Source organism: Melozone crissalis, unplaced genomic scaffold (assembly GCF_028551555.1).
Source record: "Melozone crissalis strain CALT ecotype California unplaced genomic scaffold, PUWL_Pcris_2 ptg000033l_1, whole genome shotgun sequence".
Taxonomy (NCBI): Eukaryota; Metazoa; Chordata; class Aves; order Passeriformes; family Passerellidae; genus Melozone; species Melozone crissalis.
The window spans coordinates 10,813,990-10,840,072 of NW_026535811.1; the positions used below are offsets into that span (position 1 = coordinate 10,813,990).

General features: G+C 42.9%; 1 protein-coding gene across 1 annotated transcript in view; it reads right to left on the reverse strand.

The window, feature by feature from the left end:
- Nucleotides 1-3,981: 3,981 nt before the first annotated feature.
- TBXAS1 (thromboxane A synthase 1) overlaps nucleotides 3,982-26,083 on the reverse strand; it is a 226,676-nt gene continuing 204,574 nt past the window's right edge. Inside the window, exons 10-13 of the mRNA XM_054282019.1 lie at nucleotides 9,335-9,423; nucleotides 6,753-6,890; nucleotides 4,698-4,860; nucleotides 3,982-4,089 (exon numbers count right to left, since the gene is read on the reverse strand). Of these exons, the coding sequence (XP_054137994.1) occupies nucleotides 4,015-4,089; nucleotides 4,698-4,860; nucleotides 6,753-6,890; nucleotides 9,335-9,423 (465 nt within the window). The 3' untranslated portion in view covers nucleotides 3,982-4,014. The remainder of the gene's footprint in view (nucleotides 4,090-4,697; nucleotides 4,861-6,752; nucleotides 6,891-9,334; nucleotides 9,424-26,083) is intronic.

Below are 26,083 nucleotides of genomic sequence, written 5' to 3' on the forward strand. Positions count from 1 at the left end.
TTTTAAATGAATTCTAAAACCAGCCCTGCTCAAGATCAGTTTGGGACCATGTTATATAGGTGCTATAGGTGCACAAACACACCGTGATTACAGTGATATTAGCAGTTTCTGTTTTGGACAGCTGCTGGCAATCTAGGGCCCTGTTTTCCTGGAAATGTGTGCTTGCAGAGGCTCACTGATCCCTGCCACAGCTCACTCTGTGGGTGTGTTGCTGAGCTCACACAGCCAGGATGAGGTCCAGCACCACTGAGTGTCCTGGTGCAATGTCTGCAGTGTCTGGTGACTGCATCACCAACCATTAATGAGAAGGAACAAACGGCCTGGGGCTCTTCCTGGATTCCTGGAAAGTTGGCAGGCTTTCTCCTGTCTTCTCTAGCTGTCTGTCTCAGCCTGCATGTAGAACAAGGGTTGATGCACTTCCAGAAAGCTGACTTCAAATGCAAAAATAATTTCTCTGTTCCACAGTGCCACAAACTGACAGGTGAAAACACATAACACTTCTTAACCAGAAGCCTGCAGAATGGTTGAAAGACACTTAGCACAGACTCAAGTGAGTTTGCTTGAACACATACTGTCCATGTTCAATGTGGATGCAGCTGAGAAAGACTCTTGGTTCATTTTCCAACCCTGTAAAATGTGATGCACAGCAGCAGCCACTTCAGGACTGCTTTTTCTCCCTGTGGCATCAATATTTGGAATTATGTTGGTGGAGAGGCACCTCAATGCATCCCAGTCATACCAGTTTGATGCCAGTGCCAGCAAGAGATGCACAGAGCCTGGAGAGAGTTCATAGTTCAGCAGGAGAGCACCTGAAGAGGAGCACAAAGGAATTCCAGCCCAACTTTAATTCCTCTCTGCAAGTATATGCAGCATGCAGAATAAAAAATGAGGCTAGAGATGTGCACTGCTGCAGGTCTGTGATCTCACTGGCCTCACACAGACGTGGTGGGATGGCTCCTGTGACTGGAATGCTGGAATGGAAATGTACAGGCTTTTGAAGAGGACAGAGGACATGAGAAGGGGGTGTCACCCTCTGTCAGTGACCATGGAGCTCCATCTGGGGATGTTGGAGGAGCTGATTGAGACCTTACAGGTCAGGATTAAAGGGAAGGACAAGACATCAAATAAAGCTTGTTAAAATTCAAATATCACTTCCCCCAAGATCAGGAGTCATGCATCCCAACAAAGAGGAAGTGAGGCAAAAATATCAGGATACCTTAATGGATTAGTAAGGAGCAAACAAAATAAGAAGTCTACAGAAGGAGGAAGCAAGGCCAAGGTAGCCTGGGAGGAGTACAGAGAAATTGTCTAAGCAGTCAGGGATCAGGTTAGGAAACTAAAGCAAGTCCTGATAGAAATAAATCTGGTCAGGGATGTCAAGGGTAACAAAAAAAAGCTTCTACTGGTGTGTGGGTGATAAAAGGAAGACTAGGGAAAATGGGGGCCCTCTCTAGAAGGAAACAGGAGCTCTGGTTATCCAGAACATGAAGAAGGCTGAGGTACCCCATGCCTTCTGCCTCAGTGTTCACTGCTAAATGCTCACCACACCACCAAGCTGCAGAGGCAGAGAGCAGGAAGAAGAATTTATACAAAATCATGGGTAAGAAAGGGAAAAGATTGATTTAGGCTTGGCTTATTTTGTCAAAAATTAAGCACACAACAATTTTCTGATTCATGTAAGAAATACAAACAAGCCTTTGACAGATGACTTCAGATGGAATAAACTTCCTGCTTATTCTGGGAGGTGAGAAGGTTTTAGGCAGGGCCCATCCACCTTTTTTGTCAACTGTGTATGTAAGCTACACAGAAAATCAGCCTCCGGCACACTATTTCTCGGAGGGGAAAATTATGCATAATGTGTAGAACTAAGGTAAATACAGCATGTTGCTTTTCAAATAAATAACAATCACTCCATCAGCAATTCATATAATCAGTGTGTCTGTAACAGGGCACTTCTGCTTAGCATGCCGGAAATGCTCCATGGAAAAAGGAACAATTCCAATACTTCCCCAGTCAGAGCTTCACCACTGCTGCCTATACAGTTCTGTTAAAAAATTTAAAAAAAATACATATGAAAGAGAAGAGACAGTCTTTGAGGAACAAGATCCAGTAATTTGATCAGTGTTCAGGCAGCATGTGGGAAGAAGGCAGCAAAAGATGCTTGCTGGAGGAAACTCAGGGACCTAGCCAGGCATCAGTGAGCAGATGGCTCCATCCTTGCAGTGAAGCTGAGCAGTCAGTCTCTTCCTCCTGCTGCTGCAACACTTCTCTGCGCACATCACCAAGAGATGCTGTACCTAAGGAACCCTCAAGCAGACTCTGTCAACCAGGCAGAAAGTCAAGACTTAAAAAGAACCAAAGGTGCCTCCTTATTTTTAAAGTGCTGCAAGAGTTTTTGTTATATACAAAAATTTTAAAGAAAAAAAATAAGAATAAATGATTTTTTTAAAAGGGTCTTGGGTCTGCACCAATCTCTTCTCACAGTTCTGTTGTTGTGGTTTAACCCCAGCCAGCAGCTCAGCCCCTCAGAGCTGCTCATTCACGCCCCCATAGTGGGATGAGGGAGAGAATTTTAAGAATGAGAAAACTCATGGATTGAGATGAAGACAGTTTAATAGGTAAAGCAAAAGCCACAAACCAAACAAGGAATTAATTCACCATTTCCTATGTGCAGGCAGGTGTTCCACCACCCCAGGAAGCAGAGCTCCAGCAGGCACAACAGTGACTTGGGAAGGCAAATGCCATCACTTGGAATGTCGTTCCCCTTCCTTCTTCTTCCCCTAGTTTTATGTGCTGAGCATGGTGCCATAAGGTGTGGAATGTCCCTGTGTTCAGTGGGGCCCAGCTGTGCCCCCTTCCAGCTTCTTGTGCAACATCAGCTGTGTGGCAGGTGAGGCTTTGCACAAGTGTAGGACAGAGGAAATGTGAGGAGTGGAAACTACAATTGTTTTGGCTGGGAAGATGCATGTGCACAGTCACACAGCTTGAAGGGATCCATGTGGCTGCTGCAGCTGGCAATCAGACAGGTTCCTTCCTGAGGGGTGAGGCACTTGGGACATGACCTGCTCCAGTGTCACAGGGGTCAAGAGAGCTGCTGGGTCTCATGATCCTGGATCCCACTCCTTTGCCACCAGCTCTGGTGCACACATGCTCTTAATTTCCTTGATTCAAGATAGACAGAGGTGGTGCCAATTGCAATGTTTGGAAAGGAAAGGCCTCCCCATGAAGCAGATGCAGTACCAACAGCTTCCGATTACCTTTAAATTTACTCCAGTCCTCCTGCTTGCTTTAAATTCGTATCTTCTTTGTCTCCACCTTTCCAACAGCAGCTCAACAGACAGAAAAATGGCTGTCACCTCATTTCTTTGGTCTTAGCTGCTGGAACTTTACTGGTTCATTCTTCTGTCATGTCAATGGAATGTGCCAAGTGCAAATCGTTAATCTAAGTGTATTTAAAATCATTTCAAAGCATAGAGGAGGTGCAGCTTCTCTGTCTTTACAGACACAGGTGGAGATTAAGCATTGTACAGGGGCCTCAGCTTTGATTGTTAGTGGAGTTCATGAAAAAATCCAATGCACTGCATCCCAGGTCTTCTGCTGTAATTGTGGTGCCTTTGAGGCTTTCTCTAAGGACTCACAAGTTCATGAGAAGGATGTGTCATGCACTGAATTGAAATTAAAATCTACTGTAAATTGTGGAAACTGAGCATGAGGAAAGCATTCTCACAGATAAGTGAAAAGAAGTGTGATGAACAAAAGCAAATGAAAGTGGAATGCTTCTTTGTAGATACTATTCACAGCAATTTGAAAACATCCAAAAAAGGCTGTGGAGCCCATTTTAAAAAGTGACTGGAGGCTGTCCCACAGGAGAGCAGTGAGGAAGCACCTACTGACCATCAGTGGGACTTAGGCTCATACCTCATACCTGTCCTTGGAATTTTGAAAAACAATTATACCCAGTGACTCACTAACAAAGGCTCTCATTCCAGGAAGCTCAAGGATGTACATTCCCTTTTAGCGAGATTCCAGCACGATGTAGACTCCATTTTTTGGTCCAAGTGTGGCTTTTGATTTGAGCTGCAAAGGAATCTGAAAGAGAAAAGAGCATCTTATGTGCAGTTGTGTTTGTTTATGTGTATATGACACCGCCACATACAGACAGACATTTTTGCTGGAGGACCAGTTCGTACCAGGATCACTGTGGAAGCTGTAAAGTGCTTGTTTTACAGTCAGCTGTGGTGGTGTAATATCAAGTAGAATTTACAGCCAGAGGCTGAGGCAGTGGTTACCCAGGAATGCTGTAGATTTGAACAGAAAGAAATTAACTCTATAAACTCTAGAGCTGGGTGCAATGTCCATAGAAATAGGCATATACCAAAGTGCTGAGGTCCTGTGAAATACGTACACACATTCTCACCCTCTATGAATGATGATGTTTTGCCTGTGGCCTTGCCATACTGCTCTCCACTAAGGCAGGGCTGTGTAACAGTCCTTTTGTTGGAAAAATTATGTATCTGAAATCACATTTTACTTAAAATGTGCAGTACATGCCTGGTCTCTCCTTATTATGGAAGTGTCTCTGGCAGTTTTCTCAAATGAAGAGAAATCACAAAGGCAAACCAGTTGTCCTGCCTAGGACACACTGTCAATTCCCTCAGGTTAACAAGTGTGATCTTTAAGCCTCTGCATGTACAAACCTCAGTCTCTGGGCAGGTCTTGAATTTAAACTTCTGCAAAATCCTCAGCAGAGTAATTTTTGTCTCCAACAAACCCATTTTCATGCCAAGGCAGCCACGGGGTCCTGCCCCAAAGGGCAGGTATGCAAAGGGATGTCGTTCCTTCTTGGCCTCCTCTGTAAACCTAGAAGGTGCAGAGATGGAAACCAGTTCAAGAAACACTTTTTGCTCAATTCCACGTTTTAATTTAAATCTCAAAAGCTGGTTATTTCAATTGATCTTAATGGATAGGTCTTGGGGACTATTGATAGATTATGTCCTGACATCCCATGTAAAAAGATAATTGACTATGGCCATCAGCCTTTGTCAGCTGGTGACTTCAGGAGAGGACATGGAGACATGAGTTTTATTTCCAATCTATCTTTAATGAAAATCTCTCATCTCTTTGGATTCAGTTTCCAAAAACTTTGGACAGCTAAGGTCCAGAGAACTCATGCAGGGTAGAAAGATATGAGAAGTAATACAGGCTAATTGGAGCTTTGGCAAAAAAAAGAATATTGTGTATTTCCCCTAATTCCATCCCCATGCTTTGAAAACCTAAATAAGATTGAGCCACTACTCCAAAAAGTACTATAGAGACCCCTAATTTGAGATTGAAGGACCATTAATTCATGTACTAAGCACTGTTGCATAATCAGATAATTCTTGCCTTGCTCACCCCCATATATCAGCCTGGAAAATTTAAAACCTCCCTTGTTTTATTTCTACCACCAACTTCAAAATGAAATATTGGGGGAGGGAAAGGGGAAGGCTGCAGCTGAATTATTTTATTTCATTTTTTGTTATGCTCTTATTTTATAATTCTTGCTAACATCTGAGCAGAGTGTTAGTACTTATGGATCATTCCTTGGGGAAGGTTCAAAAGGGAATTAATCTCAGATTCATACCAAACAGCACTGTGTGAATCAAGGGGACTGCAGCCCCTACTAACCATTTCACCCTTTCATACTACTGTTAAAAGTGGTGAACAAACAATTAAGAAAGCATTTTTAGATAAGCATTGCTAAAAATACCCACCCCAGACTTCCAGTTGCTGCTAAGATTCCTCTCCAACAAAATCTCTGGGCTTCTCTAACCCTGGCATTGCTCTTCATCCTTCTCTAACCCTGGCATTGCTTTTCTTCGTGGCCAAAGGATTCTAATGGAGCATATGCCTAGATTTGTTCCAGAATGAACAATAGAAAAATCCATCTACACCACACATGTGTTGTCCTACTGGCAAAGATGGTTCTGGGCTGCCAGCCTCACACCCAGTTGTTTATGGAGCAGGCACTTCTTTTCTAGGTAAACTTCTGAATGTAGTGGTAGCTTAAAATGCATCTGCCCACTAAATAGTTTAAAAATATAGCTGCCCACAAAACTAAATTGTGCTTCCACACAGCTCCACATCAGCTGAAACTCTCCCTGTAAACTCAACCCAGCACCTGTAACCCAGGGCAGGTACAAAACCACAGCTTGACAGGGTTTCCCTTGCCCACTGAAGATATTGAATGCTCCGTGTGAAACCATCTTGCCCAGCAAAAATCAAGGATCCTAACTTACAGACAGGGAGGAAATGCCCAGTGGGAGATGGGGTAGGTTCCCCACTCACAGAGTACCCACACTGTCATGTTTCAAGTGAAAAGAGGGCTCTGAACCAGCAAGGAGCTGGATGAGTTTCCCAGGTACAGCCAAGCCTGTCCCACTTCAGAATTTCAGCACCCAGAAACAACATCATTCACAGGATCTGATTTGGAAACAGGTCTGAAAACCTCTGTCCCAGTTCAACCTTGACCAAACCTTGCACCTTCTGTGGAATACACCACTATCATCACTTGTCTGATTTAGTGGAAATAACATGTTTTTATGGTCTAAATAAAACTGTGCTCCTCTTGGTGGAAAAGCTGCTTTGGATGAATAGTGGGTGACTGTGGCTGTGAGAGTGCAGCAGGATCTGGTGCCTGCAGATGTTGGAGTTCTGTGCCCACAGGCCCAAGTAAGGACCTCAACCAAAGGGTGAAAATACCTCTCACATACCTCTCAGGAATGAACTTCTCAGGTTCTGGCCAGAACTCAGGGTTGTGGTGAAGGTGTCCAACTGCAATTTCAATGACAGCTCCAGCTGGAATATGCTGCCCCAGCACTATGCAGTCTTTAGCTGCTTCCCTAGTGAATCTGCAACATCATCATGCATCCCAGACGATTAAAAAAGGTTAAAAATACAGCAGGAGAGATCTATAAAAGTATCTGTCTTCATCTGACCAAACAATTTCTGGGTAACACTTTCTCATAGATAAATACAACAAGTATTGCTGATGCCAGTGTCTTCTCAGGTTACAATCATCTCCACTTAGAAGTCCATAGCTCCAGCCCAGGTGGTTGACTTTTGCCCTTTTCACACGAAAGCATTTCTGGTTGTTTACTGTTTTCTAAAGCATGAACTGCTAAACTGCAATTTTATTGTTGACGTTGGGTTTAGACTCGTTTTTTTAATGAAAATTGCTGATGAAATGTGTCAGTCATCACTAATAACAGATAGAAGGAGTATGCTGGTTTGCCTCCAGGAAAAAAAGGAGAGTAAATATAGCTTTGAGTTTTTTTATTTGAGAAGCTCCCCCCTGTTGATACAGTACCTGAAACTCAGCAAGGGATTATTAGTTATATTAGTTGTAATATTATATTAGTTGTAATATTAGGGCTGAGTGTTCTGCTGCTACTCTAGAAATACAACTAAGTCACAAGCCTTGGAAAAGCACATTTCACATATATTCATCAAAGACAGGCATGATGTTAAAAACAAAACTCTGCTGCTTTCTCCCACCCTGTGGTGAGAGGTGACAGAGGTGTCCTTAGGAACCTCATCATGACAAGACTGAGAAAAGCCACCGGCCAAAGCCCAGCTTGTGTCTTACAAAAGATTGTGTGGGGGTGTGCATGTGTGGTTCTGATCCAGATCTTTTGGTGCTTGGGTGGTCACTACAGACCCCAAATCAGCCCAGACCCAGGTGGGTGCCCTGCTGTCTCACTCTGGGAACTATTCCCTCACCACCTGCAAGAACAGGGGAGAGGCAATGTGCAGGAACTTCCTTTGCTGCTTCCCACACTCTGCTAAAAAGTTGAACAAAGATTTCAGCTTCAGGGCTGTCAGTCTGGTATCATTACAGAAACACATTCTTTCCTTGCTGTCACCCATCTCCCTTTCTCATGGACAAATAAATAACAGAGGCTCCAAACCTGGAACAAAATACTGGCATTAAAAATACAAACAGACAAACAAAAAAAAAAAAAACCCAAAAAACCAAAAAACTTTAACAAGCTATCCTTCTCATTCTTACATGAACTTGGTGATAATGGAAACATGAGTTCTGGGGAGAAAGTTCTCTGGATAGTAAGTTCATAAAAAAATATGAAACCAACTCATTTCATAACAAACTTGGCTGCTACTGATTTTTCACTGAACTCAGCATAATCCTTGTCATAGGCAATTAACATCTTTCAGCAGCCCCGAGCTGTCCTATCCATTCCACATCCATCAGAGTAAAAGCCAGATCAATAAACAGCCCTGACAACACCAAACAAAACTTCAGAAGAACTTGTTCTATTCTTGTTCTGTCTCCCATCTGACAAACATGGATTGTTTCCCAGTGATAGAGCCCAAACTCAAAGACCCCTGTCACTTTAACCAGTTTCCACTGGTACCCCAAGTATAACACAGTAAAACCCCATCATCTCATCCAGGAGTAGATATCTCATATTAACTCTCTGAAGAATCCTGCAGATACCCATGAAAAAAATTTTGACTCTCAATCTTGGTGAACATATAGAAGAGAATATGATTTTAAGCTTTTTTCATTCTAAGGTGCTTGCAGTCATGGGTTAAATTTTTCAAAAGCTCTCACAGCAAGCTCAGCTTTGGCTTCTTTCCAGTAATCTGAATTTTTCCCTGAGCTTCATGAGAAGCATTGCAACTGGCTGATCTCTTTGAAAAAATTGTATTTCTTAATATTTTTATTTATACTTGTGATAACTTGGAGCTTTGAGAATCAGTTTTTGAATTTCTTTTTTTGCTTGTTTTCAGTTCATCAATATAGAATAAGTCATGTGTGACTTGGGACAAAACTTTCAAAAGTTAATGGATGTTATCATTATTTAGCTCTATTAGTATAAAGCAGTGCTAAGTGTAAATGGGCCAAAGTTAAACAGAAATGTAAAATACAGCTTGCAGACTGTGCAACCCTTCCACAGATCAGGGCTGTAACAACCAACAGAGCCCTGATGGGGATGAATTTTGGTGCAAAACCCCAAAGCCTGAGGCACATGGAATTGCAGCCTCTGGCTTTCTCTGGCCAGACCTGCTCCAAAATGGCTCCATCCTCCAACCTTGGGGGATGTGAGGAATGGTGAGGAAGCAACCTTGGCCAATTCACTATAAAAATGTGCTTTAGAAATACCAGAATTTTCCAGCTTTCCTTCAACAGGCCGCATGATATCTTTCAAATGCACAAAGCAGTATTGATGTTGGCACAGAGACTGAGAGACCATTGGTCTTCCAAGAGCAGATTTCCATTTCACAGAGCCAGGGAGCAATCCTGTGTAATCAGAAGGGGAAAAAACCATACCTGAACGCAGGTGGGTACATGCGCAACGTCTCTGCAATCACCATGTCCAGATAAGGGAGTTCTTGTACATTTTGGCAATCAGGGACCATCTGAAAGGGCAGGACAAAAGGAACAATTATGTTTTCTCACATGTAAGTGCCAAACTCATCCCAGATTAGCTTTTAAATCATCTATTTTTTCCTGGGCATCTTTCCTGTAGAAGAACTCAATGTCTCATCTAAAACAGTAAATGATAAAATTATACAAAAATGTGGGCAGTAATTAAATGTGTGTGTAACATTCCTTTCATCATCAAAACGCTTTGGTGCACAGCCCAGCTGAAGGTATAATAATAAATCAACTTGCTAGGAAGCATTAAAAGCAGGTCATTACAGAGAGCATCAATAGCTGAAACAGAGCTATTGTTTCACACATGTACCAAAATCTGCACAGGACCCTTGTTCCTTCCCAAGGGCAGGAGGCTCACACTTTGTTCACAGAACAGCAAGTCCTCCAGTTACTCTTGTTGATGTTGGAACAACCCCTGTGCAGTTCCCAGCTATAGAAATAAAGCAGGGTGCTGGTGCTGTGATGCTTGTGGAGGGGTGGAGATGGCACTGGAAGATGTTGGAACCCCCATGAGGAACAGTTCACAGTGGGAAATTGCTCTGCTAAGAAGTGAGGTGCCAAGGTAGAGCTCAGATCCCACCTGGCAGCACTGCAGTAGTGCCTGAGCAGAGAAGCCTGTTTCCTCCAGCCCCTGCTTAATGGTGCTTAATTTTTCACAATGGTCAATGCCTAAGCCCACGCCTTCACAATCCTACAGAGTCATTCAGCCCTTGACAAGGAGTGGTGGGCACTTAAACCCCCACAGGGCTGTAGCTCAGAAGACTTTGCCCTCTGACTGGCAACAGACAGACAGTGAGAGACACCAAACAGCAGCACTGACACGACTCAGCACACAGATAAGCAGGGAATTTCTTCCAGTTACCTTCCTTGGGAAAAGGGCATCTTCCCTGTTTTATTCAGTGCTCTCAGCAGAGGGCAGCCAAAGTATATTGAATAACCTCATCAGGAAAGTAGAGTTTTGTTTTAAATTAGAGCATCTCCTAAGGACTGACACAGAGTAAATTGGAGAAAAGCACAGACGTCAGACTAGACTAAACCTTTTATGAAGATTTGGGGCCCCTGCCGTTCACAAAGGGGACTGGATTCCATCCTCCCTTTATTTACTACAGCACTTTTCATGTATAATGCATATTTTATTGAATTTTCATGCAAAAACATATGGTACATACTGAAAATACTAAGCAGAGAACAACTCCAGATGGCAGGCAGAAAAGGCATACAATAGAACAAGGATACCTTGCTGGATTAGGGTATCCCACTTATTCAGCACTAAGCCACCATGCACCATTTCACATTAACTGATCTTTTCTAGGAAGGAAATAGATACATTCTATTATCCCCATTTTCTGGCTCAGGAAAGAGAAGCAGAAGCAGAGAAAGTAATTTGCACAGGCTGAGGAGAACCAGTGTGTGTGCTTCTCTCCCAGGGGAAAAGATGCAACTCAGCTTGTCAATAGATGAAGTATTTTGTCAGTATATGACAAATATTATCAATACAGGAAATATGGACTGCACTGACAGCCTTTCAGTGCGGCTTTTATCTTGTGGTGGTGCCTGCTAACTCCAACCTTTGGCTTAGGTCAGTGGTTATCAGACAAAGGACTAGGAGCCCAAAAGCCACATGAGAGCGATGGCTGACATCTGTGTGAGAAGCATTGCTCCAATAATTCCAGCAGCTAAAACCAAAGCTGGGAGAATGATTTTTATCACCCTTGTTTTGCAGAAAGGGATCTGAGGGCTGCCTAATTTTGTGGGGGAAATCAGAAGCAGAGGCTGGAAATGCAGTCTCAAATTTCAGTTCTTCATGGCACAATTTCCTTTCTCCATGCCCACAGAGGTGCTCCACTCCTCAATGCAAATGCATGCTGTGGTTTGCATGCTTTTATTTTTTCTGCCAGTTTTACAATTATCATTCAGAACTTTCCCCTCACCTTTTTATACTGCTGTCCTGCATCTCTTTGAATCCTGAGTCAGCATCTGAGTCCTGTTCCTGCAATGCCTCCTGATTTCATGGACAGGCTGGCTGAGAGGAGAGTCCAGGCTCGGAGAAAATGAGTGGTGGAGCCAAGAGCACACTGAGATGTGTTTGATTCTCTGAACCATGCTCTTTCCACTGGGCCTTCCTGTCTCGCTCATAATCCCCCTACTTACTTCTGGAGTCAATAATTAAGATAATTATATGGTAACCTGATATAATAAGTAGCCACTAAATCAAACCATACATCAACGAATAATATAACACTAAATTACTGGAGCTTTGATTTGCTCTTTCAAATAGCTTCTATACCTTCAGGGGATTAGCAGTTCAGAAAACAAAACAAAAGGTGTAAAACCAGCTAATTTTCCTTAGAAGAAAATTCCTTTTGCTTACATAAAGAAGGAGGGGTCAGTCAAATGGCAGCAGAGTGAACTCTGCTATCATGAGAATGACAGACACATCAGTCATTTCCTACATCTGACGCAATTTAATTATTGGCACTTCCATGCTTTTAGCATCAAAGTAGCTGGACCTAATTTAGTGGTTGTTTGCAAGGTCTGACCTGCAGCTGCGTAAAGTACACACAAGCCAAGCATCTCTATTTAGGAAGGACAGTTTGTTGCTTTTTTTTCCCCTTTCAAAGAAAATATTTTCCATTTGTTTTTCCACTCCCTCTCTTAAAAATATGCCTTTAGCCAAGCACATTTCAAAAGAACATAAATATGCTTTTCTCCCTAAATGTCCCTATTTATATCTATCAACTGCTGGCAGGTTTTCTGGGGTGAAGATGGTGTTGTGCAAACACGCCACTTTAACCCCCTGGAAAAAAAAATTGTCTAGATTGCCTTGTACTCAAGATGAGGCAGCTTTTTTCACTAAGAAAGATTTCTCTCTTTAACAAGAAGAGATGGGGGTGTGAGGGAGGATTGCATTTAATAAAACATCCTGTACTTTAATTTTGCAGCCACTGCTTTGCACAGCAGTTTTTCTTATGCTTTGCACAGCCTTGTAGTGTCTTTTCCTGTTGAGGTGGAAGTGAAATGGCCATGTAACATCTTGTGGCATTTCTCTGCATGCATGTTTCCCCAGTTTGATTTCTGGAGGTGAGGTGGTACACCCTTACCAATCCCAGACTATTCAATCACTTCTGGCATCTAGTTTGGCCACAGACTCTCCTTTATGACTGACAGAAAATCACAAGCCTCCATTACGTAGAAAAAGATGGGAAATTAATTCTTCCTCCCACAGAGTACCCTGAGGTGAAATACCAGCAGTGATTATAAAATTGCCTATGTGCTACAAGGATGACGCTTGTTTTAATCCCCATATAAACTCCAAGAGAGATAACTACCTTCAGATCCACCTCTGCTTTTCAGTATTGGTTTTAGCATTTTCTAGGCAGGCAAACCTATTTTTTACCACCGCCCTCAGTTAACTTTTAATTCCTCAATGAACAGCAAGGGAATCCAAGTGCTGACAGGAGCGGTCTGGCCAATTTCTGCTGCAGTTTGAGATGTTACTGCTCCCAGTTGCTGGCTCTTCTTTGCTGGCTGTGGTTGGTGTCACCACAGCCAAGTCAGCAGAAGGGAACATATGCCTGCACCTCAGTTGCTTCCATACAAGGTCCAGCATGAGCCCATCTTCAGTGACAGCTCAAGACGAGACACTAACTTTTCCCCAAAGCAGCTGATGATCATCCTCCTCTACTGCCTCTGTTTTGGGAATGGTAATTCAAAGTACACATCAGTGAATAAGAGATTCCCACTTATCCTATTGGCCATGCTCTAGTGATGCTCAGCATCCAGAAATAAAAAAAAAAAAAAAATCAGAGAAAATTTTGTGCAGCTGACAGTGTGATGTGCACCTGAAATCAATTTAGAAGCAGAAAAGCCTGCCGAGACCACATTCCTCACAAGGAGCACTGCTGAGTCATGGCCTGATACTGAACCAGCTGAGGTTTCTGAGAAATTGCAATCCAAATCCAATGTCTCGTGGGCAGATGTGGCTGTGACAAAGTCCAGGTCAGAGAGATGCCATGCAAATCTGCTTTAAGCAGATCCATGAGTTACCTGTGTATGCATAGCTACACATGGGCTCTCCCCCAAAATGCAGCCTTTGGAAAGCAATAGGATAGGAGTAAAAAAAAAAGCCAGTATCACCCCCAGGTACCCTCACCCAACTCCCTTTCAAATTGCCAAAAGGGCTACTCAGACCACAGCCATTCACAAACAGCTCAATAATGTTTCTTGATCCAAGGCATACAAAGCTGCTGATAGATCAAGCAATCTGCCTGTGGTTTTGACCTCTCTTTGGTCACCTCCAGGAGCTGCTCATACTCTAACAGAACTAGAGCCTGTGTGCCTCACTTGGCCTCAGAGAGGGGGAAGAAATGCAAGAATGTGAAGTACAAGAAAGTCAAATTAGGGTTACCCCATGACACCTTTAGCAACAACCCTGTCAGGAAAGGAAAGGTGAGAGACTGGACTGCACTCAAAATGCAGATCAATGATAGAAAGGGGTGGGATGGTTTAACATATCTGTCTTTAACTTGCTTGAAGCAAGCTCGTCTTGTGTTTGACCACTTCCATGACAACATGCTGGAACTCCTGTAAAGCACCAACCTAAAGCATCCCTACAATCTCAGGCAGCAGGACAGGGACAAAGCCAATGAAGTAAAATTTCTTAACTTCATCCCCAGAACTTGGACCAAACACTTAAAAAATGCTAAAGGCATTCCTCATGCAATACTTACTGCAAATTCCCCTCTATGTTGTCTGCACCTGCCAGGTGAGATGTGTCCCTCAGCCAAGGCACCAGCAGAACCAGCCCATGCTGCTCAGGAAACAGGACCCTGAAGCTCCAAAGTCCCACTCTGACAGACAGATCATGGCCTTAAGATAGAGCAAAGCATGCCTAAAATCACCAAGTGTCTGTTGGCCACTTCCAGTGACAGAGACCTACAGAACATTTTAGCAAAATATTAAGCTCTTGACTACAGAATTGAGGACAAGGTTCAGGAATAAAAAATAGGACAACAAGCCTGATTTCCAGAATTTCCAGACAAAGAGACTTTCTGAGCATCCCAGCACCTCTCAAATCCTTAGAGCACACCTTGGTAGCACTAGAGCCTCTGCCATCAGCATTGCTTTCTTACATATTCTCAGAAATCAATATTAAAGTTCTCAGCTCCATCCCCTCTAGCATTTTTCCCCCAGAAGCAAGAATAAGCTATCCAAACCACATACTCCCAAGACTTCCATTTATTTCTTTGTTCCATGCAGATTACCTGCCACCTCTTTCATCTGCTTGGGTTGTTATTCAAATGGAATTTTGTCAGGCTCTGACTCCCACACTTGGTGGCTGCTCACTGGGTTTGACAAAGTTACTTTGCTCATTGAGGCACATCTCAAGATGTGTCAACATTCAGTGCTTCGGACACCTCAAAACAAATTCCTCCTAGCTCCTCCTAAAGACTGTGAGTGCCAGGTAAATTTAGTCTTATAGTTTTTTTGTTCAAACCACCTGCCAGTCACACTCACCTCTAAGACCACCTCTTTCTGGTTCACTGCCATGCAAGTCAACTGACCATTCACAGAGGAAGGTGCTGATTTTCAGGCTGGGTTCAGAGCTGGTGGGAAAGGCTGGAACACCAGTTTTGCACTGATAACCACTTTACACGCAGACCTTGCAGCCAAATTCTCTCCATCACTTTGGTGCAAATCCCTGGGGCCATATCAGCATAAGGGAGAGGAAAATGCAGTTCTAAGGATGCACCAGATAGTGCTGAGGAAAGAGCCATAAGGTATAAGGTTACCCCAATGTCAATTCACTTTAATGTTACTTTGCTTTTTAACTCAAAGAGTTCAGCTCCTGACAGAAGACAGACCTACACTACCTCCAGTAGCTTCCACGGTGCTAAAAGAAGGTCTTTGTAGCATCACTGCTCACAAGGAGACTTCTGTGAGATAAAAATACTTCCTGAAACTGAACAGTGTCCCAAAGCCAAACAGATAAACATAAAAGCTGAAACCAAAACAGTCAGAAATTCTCTTCCACCTACATTACTACTGACACATGGTGATCAGCAAGAACATAACGTGTGCCATCAGGTAGAAGATCCAGAAAAAGGAAAGTCAGGAAAAAAGAAGAAAATCTCTAAGGAAATACTTTATAAGGCAAACTACGAATGAAAAGAGTGGAGAAAACAATCTGGTTCTATTTAGATTTTGTAAATTTGTTAACTTCATGTAGTCTCGGATTGCCAAGAGAAGCGTGTGCCCTCGAATCAAAATTTATTAAATAAGTGAGACTAGATGCCTGGAGTGCTCTGCTGTCACAAAGGAAGGTGCAGCTCCCCAGTGTGATGATACTACCAGGCCAGGCAGTGTTTTGGACTCTCACTATGCTAATTTTTATTATTTTACTTAGGCTATGTGGGGAAGAGTACCACCCCTCTAGAAGTGCCTCCCTACCTGTATACAATGTGTGCCTTGCTCCAGCTATGTGTGATGTGGTATAATCCCTGCCCATGCATTGCAGCAGGCTAAGATCATCAGAGTCACACAGACTGCCTCTTTCTTGCCTCCTTAAAAAACACTCAGCCCCCAGGAAATCTGCCCCGGGTTCTCTCTACAGCCCACTGAGGCTCCAAAGTCTCTCTTTCTACACTTGTGTAACACAATCAAAATTTCTACTTGGGTGGCAGAAATGCTGAATGGTGAAGGATCCCGGTGGGAGGGAAGCAAGGAGGAAATTAAACAGGAGAAAGGACTGCCAGAGGCCCAAAAGGCTGAGCAAGAGAATTATAAAACTGGGGTAGGTCTGTCTGAAGGGCATGTCACCAGTCCAAAGCACATTAACCACTGAAGTTCGTGCAAGACTTAATCCTTCCTGCTACAGAAGTGTCCCTTGATGGTTGCTGCAGATCTACAGGAATAAAGAGGAGGGATTTTTTTTTTCACCTCTCAGTAGACATTCATGGTATCACATAAGAGCCAGATGATTTAATTTAATCATTCCTGCTCCAGCTGGTATTTTCTGTATGGAGGTGACAGTGCTTTAAATTAGGGCCTTGCATATAAAAGGTCCGTGTGTTTAGTTTAATCAAATGTTTATTTCCTCACGTTATGTTTATATTAAAAGACATCAGCATGAATTTTCATGCTGAAAATAGAGCCTATCTTATGGTCTACAGGCTGAGGTTACCTTTGGTTGTTCTTCATCTCTATGGCAGCCTTATTGACTGAGAGGTGACTCAGCCCCAGGCACGCAGTTTGGGGAAATATGCTCTGGAGAGCACAGTCCAACCTATGAGAAGATCAGAGCTTTACACAAAATAAATTATTTCTGTAATTCACCCTTCTTGAGCCAGTGGCTGCTTAAGTCACTGGCTTCAGCAATTGCTGGATGAGACCTTCTCTGAATTAGTAAACAGGAAAACATTCGTAGCAGAGAAACGGCAAGATTCTCTCATCACTCAGCATAATTATCATTTGTCCCGACAAGGGCAGGTCAGTTTTAATACCATACAACATTTATGCAGTGCCTGATGCCTTGGAAACATCTAACCCACATTAGGTGCAGTAGGACAATAATAAGACTTCGCTTTTCCATAGTTGTTTTTCCCCTGAGGCTTGTGAAGCGTTTAGCAAGCATTAATTAGTTGGTCATCTTCCAAACGTGTGTGTGAGGTGCTCCTGGTAAATAATCCCTCCCCTACACACAAGGGGCCAGCAGAGGTGCTGAAAAATGAGACCATCAATTTACAACCTTAAGAATTGAGCACCCACCAGCTCAAGTCTTCATAACTAGCCTGATTTTTATTTTTCAGCCACAGTGTGACTCCTATTCATAAATTAGCAAGTAGTGCTCTGAGTGCATAGACTTAAAGTGACCAAAAAAGAAAGAAACCCATTGCACAGCATTTAAATATGACTTAAACAAAAAGGAGCCTTGTTTGCTTTCAGCTGCCAAAATCATAACTCAAGATTCAGCCTGTCCTTGAGAAACTGATGGTACTAAAAGCACAGAATGTAAAGAAGTGCTTCTGGTGCCAAAGCTCCAATTCCTTGCCACAGCCTTCTGCACCTCCTAATATCCTAATACACGTAAAATTTACTGGTAAAAGCCACATCCAGTCTTTGCACTCCAAATTTTGCGTTTCTACAAGGCACAAAGGCAAAGTTTGTTCCTGTTGAAACTTCTCACAGTTTAACTGAAAATATGAAAAATGCACAAAGAAAGTGGAAAAAAGTATTTTCTAACCAAAGGTATTCAGTGCCCTTTCCTCTTTTGCCCCCTCTGGAAACCTCTGACTGCCTTGGGTACGACAAAGCAATTTACAACTGGTACATGAGAAAATTTGATAGCACTTGAAACAGTTTTTGTGTTTTCTTCCTCCAGTGCATGAAGAAGATCTCTGAAAAAAACCCCATGACTTGTCAGCCCAAAATGCACTACCCCAAGCTCAGTGGGGAGCTGGCTGTGAGCAGGGGGATCTGCTACCATGACACTAACATATGACAAACTTCTCTAGAAGTACAGATAAAGCTGTCTGCAAAGAATCCCGGCAGATGCCCATTCAAGGATCTCTCTCCTTTTATTCCCTGACTGTCCATCTGGGAACACAAAAATTTCCTTAAGCCTGTTCATGCTTAGATTTAGTGAACACATCGTGGTGTCATGTTCTGCTGCTGTTTTGTGTCTTTGCTCTCCTCTACCCTTTGTAGATCAGCATGGCATCTGTCCATCTGTTTATGATTTACTTCTTACAATGACTTGGTCCTGATTACACTGATAAGCATAGTAGGTTATTTGAGGGCCAACTGGACCTCTGTAATGACACTCAAACTGTACCCAAGTTGTGGGAATGCTTCCAATCAAAAAAAGGCCAGTGGAAAAACTCCACTGGACCCTCCCCAAGGGCAGCCTTCCTGTCCTTAAGCCCAGGAAATAAAACACAAAAAGTTATTTTTTTATCTGGAATTCTTTTGCAGTTATCAGTGTCCAAGTGATCCAGTAAAACTGAAGAGAAGACAAGAAAATAAACTGAAGCCTGGGCCTTTCTGACATTTGAAGATGCATATTTGAGAAGAGATCATAAAGAACAGTATTCAGCTCAGGAGGCCACCTGTTCCATGGTCTCCTTTAGCACAGAGGCAAATCCCTGGGGACACAGCCTGGAAAGTGCAGCTGTTTTTAGGGGGCACCATGTGCTGCCAGGGGCAGTGCAGCCCTTCCTCGTGTACTGACTCACTGGCCCTCGTGAGCTCATGGAAACGAGGGGGAACAAAAGCACAACTCAAAGAGCTGCAGGATGAAGTCACAGGGTCAGCAGGGAGAAAATACAGAATGCATTTGTAGTCTGAACAAGGTCATTTCCAGCATGTTTTAGGATGATATAAAGCTTTACAGGGAAGGCAAATGGAAAGTATTGCTCACGATTTCTTCTGCTTTATGAGTAAGCTGCTTTGGCCTTTATTTATTTATTACCTCACAGTTCCACAATGGTCCTGGTGTGAAGACCAATTTGCTGTTATTTCTCTCTTTCTTCTCAAAGATATTTTTGCTTCTTAAACCTGTGCCTGGCCACATCACTAATTTACCTCTGTATTTCCAAGAATACCCCTATTTTTAAAATTTGCAACACCTCACTTCTGTGCTGTCATTTCACTTACCATGGCCATGTTACCTTAATGCCCAGTATTTTATCCTTTATTCTTATTTTTCAAAGCTCAAAAGCATCAAGTCTCCAAAGTTCTGGGGTACAGGAGAATCTGGCCAACACAGTGTCACCCAGCCCTGACAGGGAGGCCCCTTGGCCTGGACACCACTGAGCCACAAAGGTGGCACCCACAAATTGACACATTTGACAGAAACATTCAACACAAAAGAGTGCTTTTAAGCCAGAAAAGTGCATAAAACATATTGTTCTGCAGGGGGTTCACTAGCAATTTTACCCATACAAAATACCTCATAAAGAATGGTATACTCTGCCTTTTTATCATGAATTGAAGCACAAAGAACTGTAGGTATCCATAGATGGGCTAACTTGTGGGGAGGGATTTTCTGAGTACCAAGACAAAACACAGCTGTAGGCTTTTTCTGTAAAGGGCCTGTCACATACACAAGAGCAGCTAGCATATTACCAATCCTGATTGCTCAAACATTATGAGAAAGGTCCCAACATACTTTGAAATTGGCTGTAAACCACATGAGATTTATGACAAATAACAGTATTTTGAACTTCATATGCCTTCTGGCTTCTGAACTGGGATTCGTGTTTTCAGTCTTACCTCTTTAACTAGAAACCTTTTCTCCTTTCTTTTTTTTTTTTTTTCTACTGGTTGTCTCTTGTTTTAATAATGAAATATGAGATTCTGGTTATACACCTGACTTCAGTGTTGAGTGATTTGAGAGAATACAAAACAAATAACAGAGACTCACAGCCTGATGGCAGGATGCTGGTGATATTCCATTTACTGAGCACCATGAGCCATCCCTGCCTGCCCTTTGGCCATCTGCTGCTAGCACTCAGCTAGAATCATGCAGACTTAAAAAGAAAGAAAAAAAATCTGTAAGACCAGGAACTTCATGTGAATAAACATCAGACAAGCACGAGCTGCCCCTCAGAGTACCCACAGTACAGTAGCACACATTTTGGGGGTGTGTGAGGGGTGTTACTACAAAAGGGGCCTCAAGGATTAATCATCTGATTCTCTTCTGAAAATGCCAAACTTGGTACCTTGGCAAAGCTTGACACAGAACGAAATTGAAACATGCAGACAAAGTAATTGGGGGGGAAACTGCGCTGAGTTTATAAATAGCATTTTGTTTCTCCTGAGCACTGGGGAGGGAGGTGGGGAAGGGAGGAGGGGAAGTGAGGGGGAGAGAGGGAAAAGAAAGATAAATTCTGGTTGTTGCTGTCAGATGAAGATCCACTTATCTATGGCAGAAGCCCAGACAGCTGCATGACTCTAAATGAAGAAATTTAATTAAACAGTAAAAAAAATTAAAATTAGCAGGGAAAAAAAAAAAAAAGAAAAAACTCAGGACTTCTTCGTTCTCACACCTACCCTGATGTATAAATAGAGACTATGTGATGAATGAAGGGTGCTTATTATTTCTTTGACTTCTATGTGTATAAAGAAATCTACAATACTCTCTAGTGAACCAGCAGGATGATCAAAAAGCCAATGACATGTTGTTGCTATTCCAAATTTGCTGCTCTGGTTTAAACCACACCGTGCAACATTTTGGCAGCCCAAGTCATAGTCCCATACATATAATACTTATTTCACACAAAAACAAACAAAAAAATCCCCACCAAAAAATCCTGGGGAAAAGTTGGCTCAATTATGAATGGAACAATTCTGGAAAGCAGATTACTTGGGATCATATTTTGCCAGAGCTACACCTCTCAGAAGAAATGTGCTGATAAAAACTGAGTGGATGTGATCCCCTTTTGCTCCCTTGCATACTTTGACCTGCCTTCTGCCAGCACAACTCAGAGCAACCTCACAGCTTTTCCTGCCTCAGCTCCCAAGGTATTTGCGACACAGCTCAGAAGAGCGAGAGCATCTTGCACTTCTGTCCATATCCACTGCTTTTGCTCACACATTCACTTGCTACTTCACATTATGGCACAGTAAGAGAGATTTGTATTAGTACTCTTGGCCTTTCTTCATGTGCATGAAACACATGTGCATGTGTACTTTCTGTAACACATCCACCTATTTGAAGCAGCATAAAAATAACTAAAATATATATATATTCTTCAAGTCTCAGAAGATTCAAAGTGTCACTGCTGTGAAGTCAGAAAATTCATTCCAAGTCCTATTTATCTAGGTCAGGATGTGGGAAGACTTTTTTTGTGCTCTGCATATGCACGTCACCGCTTTTGCTCCTTGGTACCGCACAGGCTGGGAGCTGCAGAGCCAGGGAAGATGACAGCTTGCTCCCTGCTTCCAGTGGACTTGATAGAAAATTCCTTTTTGTGTTCCTTATAATGGAGTCTTGTCTCATTTTTGCCACTAGAGATGCTTTGGTCAGTATATTACAAACGCCATGCTGACAGTGCCTATGTGTAGTTCTGCCTCAGTGCCACATCACCACTGGCTCTTCTTTAAAGCAGAAGAGAAGAGCACCCTGCAAAGCAAGGAACAAGCTAACAAAAGGCTTCATTTATCTCCAGCTGATACCAACATGACAGTGGGAAATACAGGGTCAGATTCCAGGCACATTATTGCGACAGCAGGAGGAGTGTGGGGAGTAGCCCTTGTGTGGAAAACCACAGGGCCTGCTAGCAGAAGGTCAAGTCCTGACGCAGCTTTCCAAGCAGATTTGGGGAAGTCTTTTCCTCTCCTCCACCACTCTTAATAAATAAGACAGATAAACCCTAATCATGTGGATACTGCTGGCATGCTCAGAGGACAGCAGCATATGACGCTCGTGTTTAAAGTCTGATCATTACATGGTATTAAGAACAAATCCCCTGCTCTTAAAAAAATAAAAATGTCATGAGTGAGGTAAGCCCTTGAAGATAATACTGATATTATACAAAATAAAGGTAAATCCTGAATGGAAAACAAAATTGTGGACAGATTACTAGAACAGAAATTTTACACATTCTTTCTGTGTAAATAAAGAAGTGAACTTAACCTGCCATTAAAGTGTTGCTTTACAATGTGCAATTGGTGGGGAAAAATGGTTGTAATGTGTGTTGTACACTTATCCACACACCAGCCACAAACCAGCAAAGGAACACACTCTTTGCCTACCTTTCCATGGAAAAAATAGCTGCAATTTAAAGTTTAAGGGATCTGCACTCAAGATTTATCTGGCTATGATGTCCTTGGGGTCCAAATAGATGCTGAGATCCATGAGAATTCTCCCTGCTCCCTGCACCTCTGCCCTCTCAAATGATGAACTGGGAACCATGCAGGGAAACTACTGCTGCTATTAGACTTGTGGAAGAGGAACTGCACCAAAACTGCTCCCAGAGCAGACACCAGGATGGGTTCCTGCAACTAGTGTCAGGATGCAGAAGGCAGGCTTGTGCTGCTCTTCATGTCCCCTGCTCCCCCATACTCAGAGGGTTGGACACTGGGACAAGGCAGTGCCACTCCACTGTGTGTGGTTCTACCAGCACGTCTCTGCTCTGTCCTGGATGGTGCTTTCCTATTTTAATATTTTTTCCATCATTAAGGGGTTTTAATTAAGGGGTATTAATCAGGTGTCCCAGGAATAGTGGGGCTTCCCTTTAAGCCAACATTACCACAGTGAGGGATGGAGCCAGTGTTTTGCTTGGGGCTGCAACACTCCCTGCTCTCTCAAGCTGAATGATGGCTCATGTTCAGAGGGCTGTGCACAACCAGGCTCCACACAGGATGCAACAGGCTCAGCTTGGTGGGAAATGCAAAGGACATAGACTCTTCTGTCAGCTTGACTTGGTCTTAATAATGTTTAAATATCTGAAGGTCACTAAATTAGAGTTCAGAAACTTGACACAAAGGCCTCTCTCTAAGATTATCTAGGTTTGCCGAAGTAAGACAACAAAAGAGAATAAACCAAACAGAGCAAAACCAACAGCAGCTGCTGCTGAAATGTTATTCTTCTCATTAAGCCTATATGCTGAGCCTATAGAGGAGGCAGCCCTTCCTGTCTCACTTGCTGACAGTTCAGTATCAGGGCACAAAGGCAGGTCACTGTCCTTGGCGATACAGTAAACAAAGATAAGAGCTGAAAGCAACAGAATATTTTTTTAACCCTGATAATTCACTCTGTATGAATTCCATTGTGGAGAGATTTATTGTTTACTCAGAACTCCTCAAAAGAGCTCCTTGAGTATGTGCTGGACACAAAACACACATTTCAGCTGAAGGCACTAGCTAGGCTTGCTCAGGGCATCTGCTACCTGTCCCTGGATTCCTGTGTGTGAAACATTACTGAACCTGCTGGGAAAATGCAGTCCCAAACCTTTGTCCAGACCTGCTTGCTACCCTGGGCTAGGAATTTAAACAGATGCCTTCAACGGGCAGCCATGCTCATGGAAATGCTTTGTCAAGATGCCAACAAAACAACACATTGCTTTCCTTCTCCACTTGCAAAATGTCTGCAGCAGAGCAGCACAAGAGGAAAAATCATTGGTATATTATCTGACACTCTCAGAAGAAGAAGGATCAGTCCTCCCTCTGCCTGGCCCAAGTCAAACTCCCCATTGCCTTCCCTCCCCTGCTCATTTCCCCAAATGCAGACACACCACACCACTACAGGGGGAGGCAGGAGCAGACATCTTCACTGCCAACAGCAGAGACTGCCTTATCTCCTCTGTGTAATGGCTCAGCAGCTTAAAGCACAGAAAGAGTTTAAACATTTGCTGATTAGGAGAGTGGGGCATCAGATGAGAATTTGGGAGCTGTGAGTGCCGCCACAGATTAGGCCATTTAATCCCGCCACAGCTCCCCTTCCCACTTGGGAAGCAGAAGTAAAACCTCTCCTGCTACTTGCCTGGGACCTCTGAAAACTGCATTTGGTAGTCTTGTCCCAGGAATACCAGGCATAATTGCAAACCCAATCAGATTAGATTTAGGCAAACTACCCTCCAGAAGAGTAGAGACAGGACTGGACGAGCAACCGGGGATTTCTCACATTTGACTGTCCCTACTTTTTCATAAGATCTCTGGGTTTCAACAGAAACAGCAATCTCTTTTCAAGGAGGACACAAGAAGGTTTGTTGAAATGCTATTTTTTAACATGTGTTTACTGAGGACATCCTAGGATTGCTAGAGATGGATTACCTATAGCCTTGGGCTGAGCTATAAAGTGGATTGTGAGTTTAAAATGTTTCTTTTCCCTTTTCTGAAAGAGCTGTTAGCTTGGCTGTTGCTAAAGTTTCCAACAGTGTTCTTGGGCTTAGCTTTTGTAAGCTGATCTCAGCTCCAAAACCTACATTAGGTCTTCCCCATTCTGACCAGCCCCTCTATATTTCTCTGAGCAATTAAGAACTCTCTTTGGCTCTTGCAACACTGCAACACCCACAGGAGGTACATGTCCCTATTCCTCTGGTGCGTTTTCAGATGTCCATATTCCCCTGGTGTGTTTTCAGATCCCCACTACTCTTGCTCAGTGGGTACCAGTTGCTCTATTTCTTGCAGCAGGCATGTACTTGCTCTTTTTCAGCTGTTCTCAGAACCTCTTTTTAGCAGCTCTCTTGCCAGATAATCTGGCAACTCAAAGTACAGAAGCGAGTTCTGTTATCTGTTCCAAGGGAAGTTTTTCCAGGAGCACTCAAAGATGCCAAAATCATGGACGAGTTGTTTACAAAGGTCAGTACACACTGCACCAGCATGCCAACCAGCTTCTGATACTCTGGTCAGCCAGGGTTTATCAATGTAAGTAGTGGATCTTGTTGGCTGTAGGAAACTCATTTCATTGAGCCCAGTCAGCCCACAAACAGGAGCTGAGTGGCTGTGGAGTCCTGAAGAAAAGAGCAGTAAAATGAAGCCATTCCAATGTATTGTTGTGGTCTCATGGAAAGGGAGAGATATGCCAGCTTATGGTCATCACAGCCAAAACACACTGAGGGTCTTATCTGCTGTCTCCTACTCCTCGTTCCAGGTGCTTAAGATGAGACGGGCCCTCCACTCTGTGCTATCTGTACAGCATGCAGCATGTTAGTGTTGATGTGCCACCTGATATCTATCACAGCAATATGGACTGATTGGTACAACGTGGCTGGGGCTACACCTCACTTTCAGAATTGGAGGAAAATTCAAGCACAGTCCACTAAAAACCACTGGATAGCATAACAAATTAGGAAAACTCCATGTCAGCACAAGCACACTTCTAGTGACCCCTTTCCGTGGACCAACTTATCCAAACAGAGCGAGGAGAATAAACAATATTACCAGGACATTTTTGCCAGAGAAAAAGAGCTGTATCTATGCTATGGCACATCTCAATGCAGAAATACAATAACTAAAGCTGGTTATGAGTCCTGGTAGGAGAAGCAACCACACAGGGCATCTGTCATTTGTAAATGTGAGGCTGCTAAAAGCAGCAAACAACTTCACATCCAGATTTGAATATGGAACACACACTATACAAACAGGTAGGAGCCCTCACTGTTACTGAGGGGAATTGCTCTACCAACTCTGCCTGTTCTCATGGATCAGCACTGGAACATGTGCCCCATGCCTTCTCTGCTATTCCTCAAAAAGGGCTTGCTTCTTTTTAAAAAAGAAACAAAACTGAAAACTTCAGGGCAACATCTGAAAAAAACCATAGTAAATGGATTGATAAAATTTCTTCAGCTTAGGTACGTTGTATGTCTATCTCTGTATAGAAGAGAAATTAAAGCAGCTCCCTTTTAAAAAGTGGTGACAGAAAAGAGCCACAGAACCCATTGCCTGATGGTAGACTTGCCTAATTTGGATAACAGACTGTTTTTGAATTTGTGTATCAGACAAGAAACAAAATAAAAATATAATTTAAAAGCATCAAACTAAAGACACTTTTACTGAAAAATGAAGTTATGTTGATAGAAGCATTTATATGTTTGTATACTTCCACGTATGCTAAAAAGTTGCACGGCAGTAAATGCATTGGTTTCTATGTTAATAAAGCTATCAGCTCTAGCTATATGATGTGTATAGATAAGTATA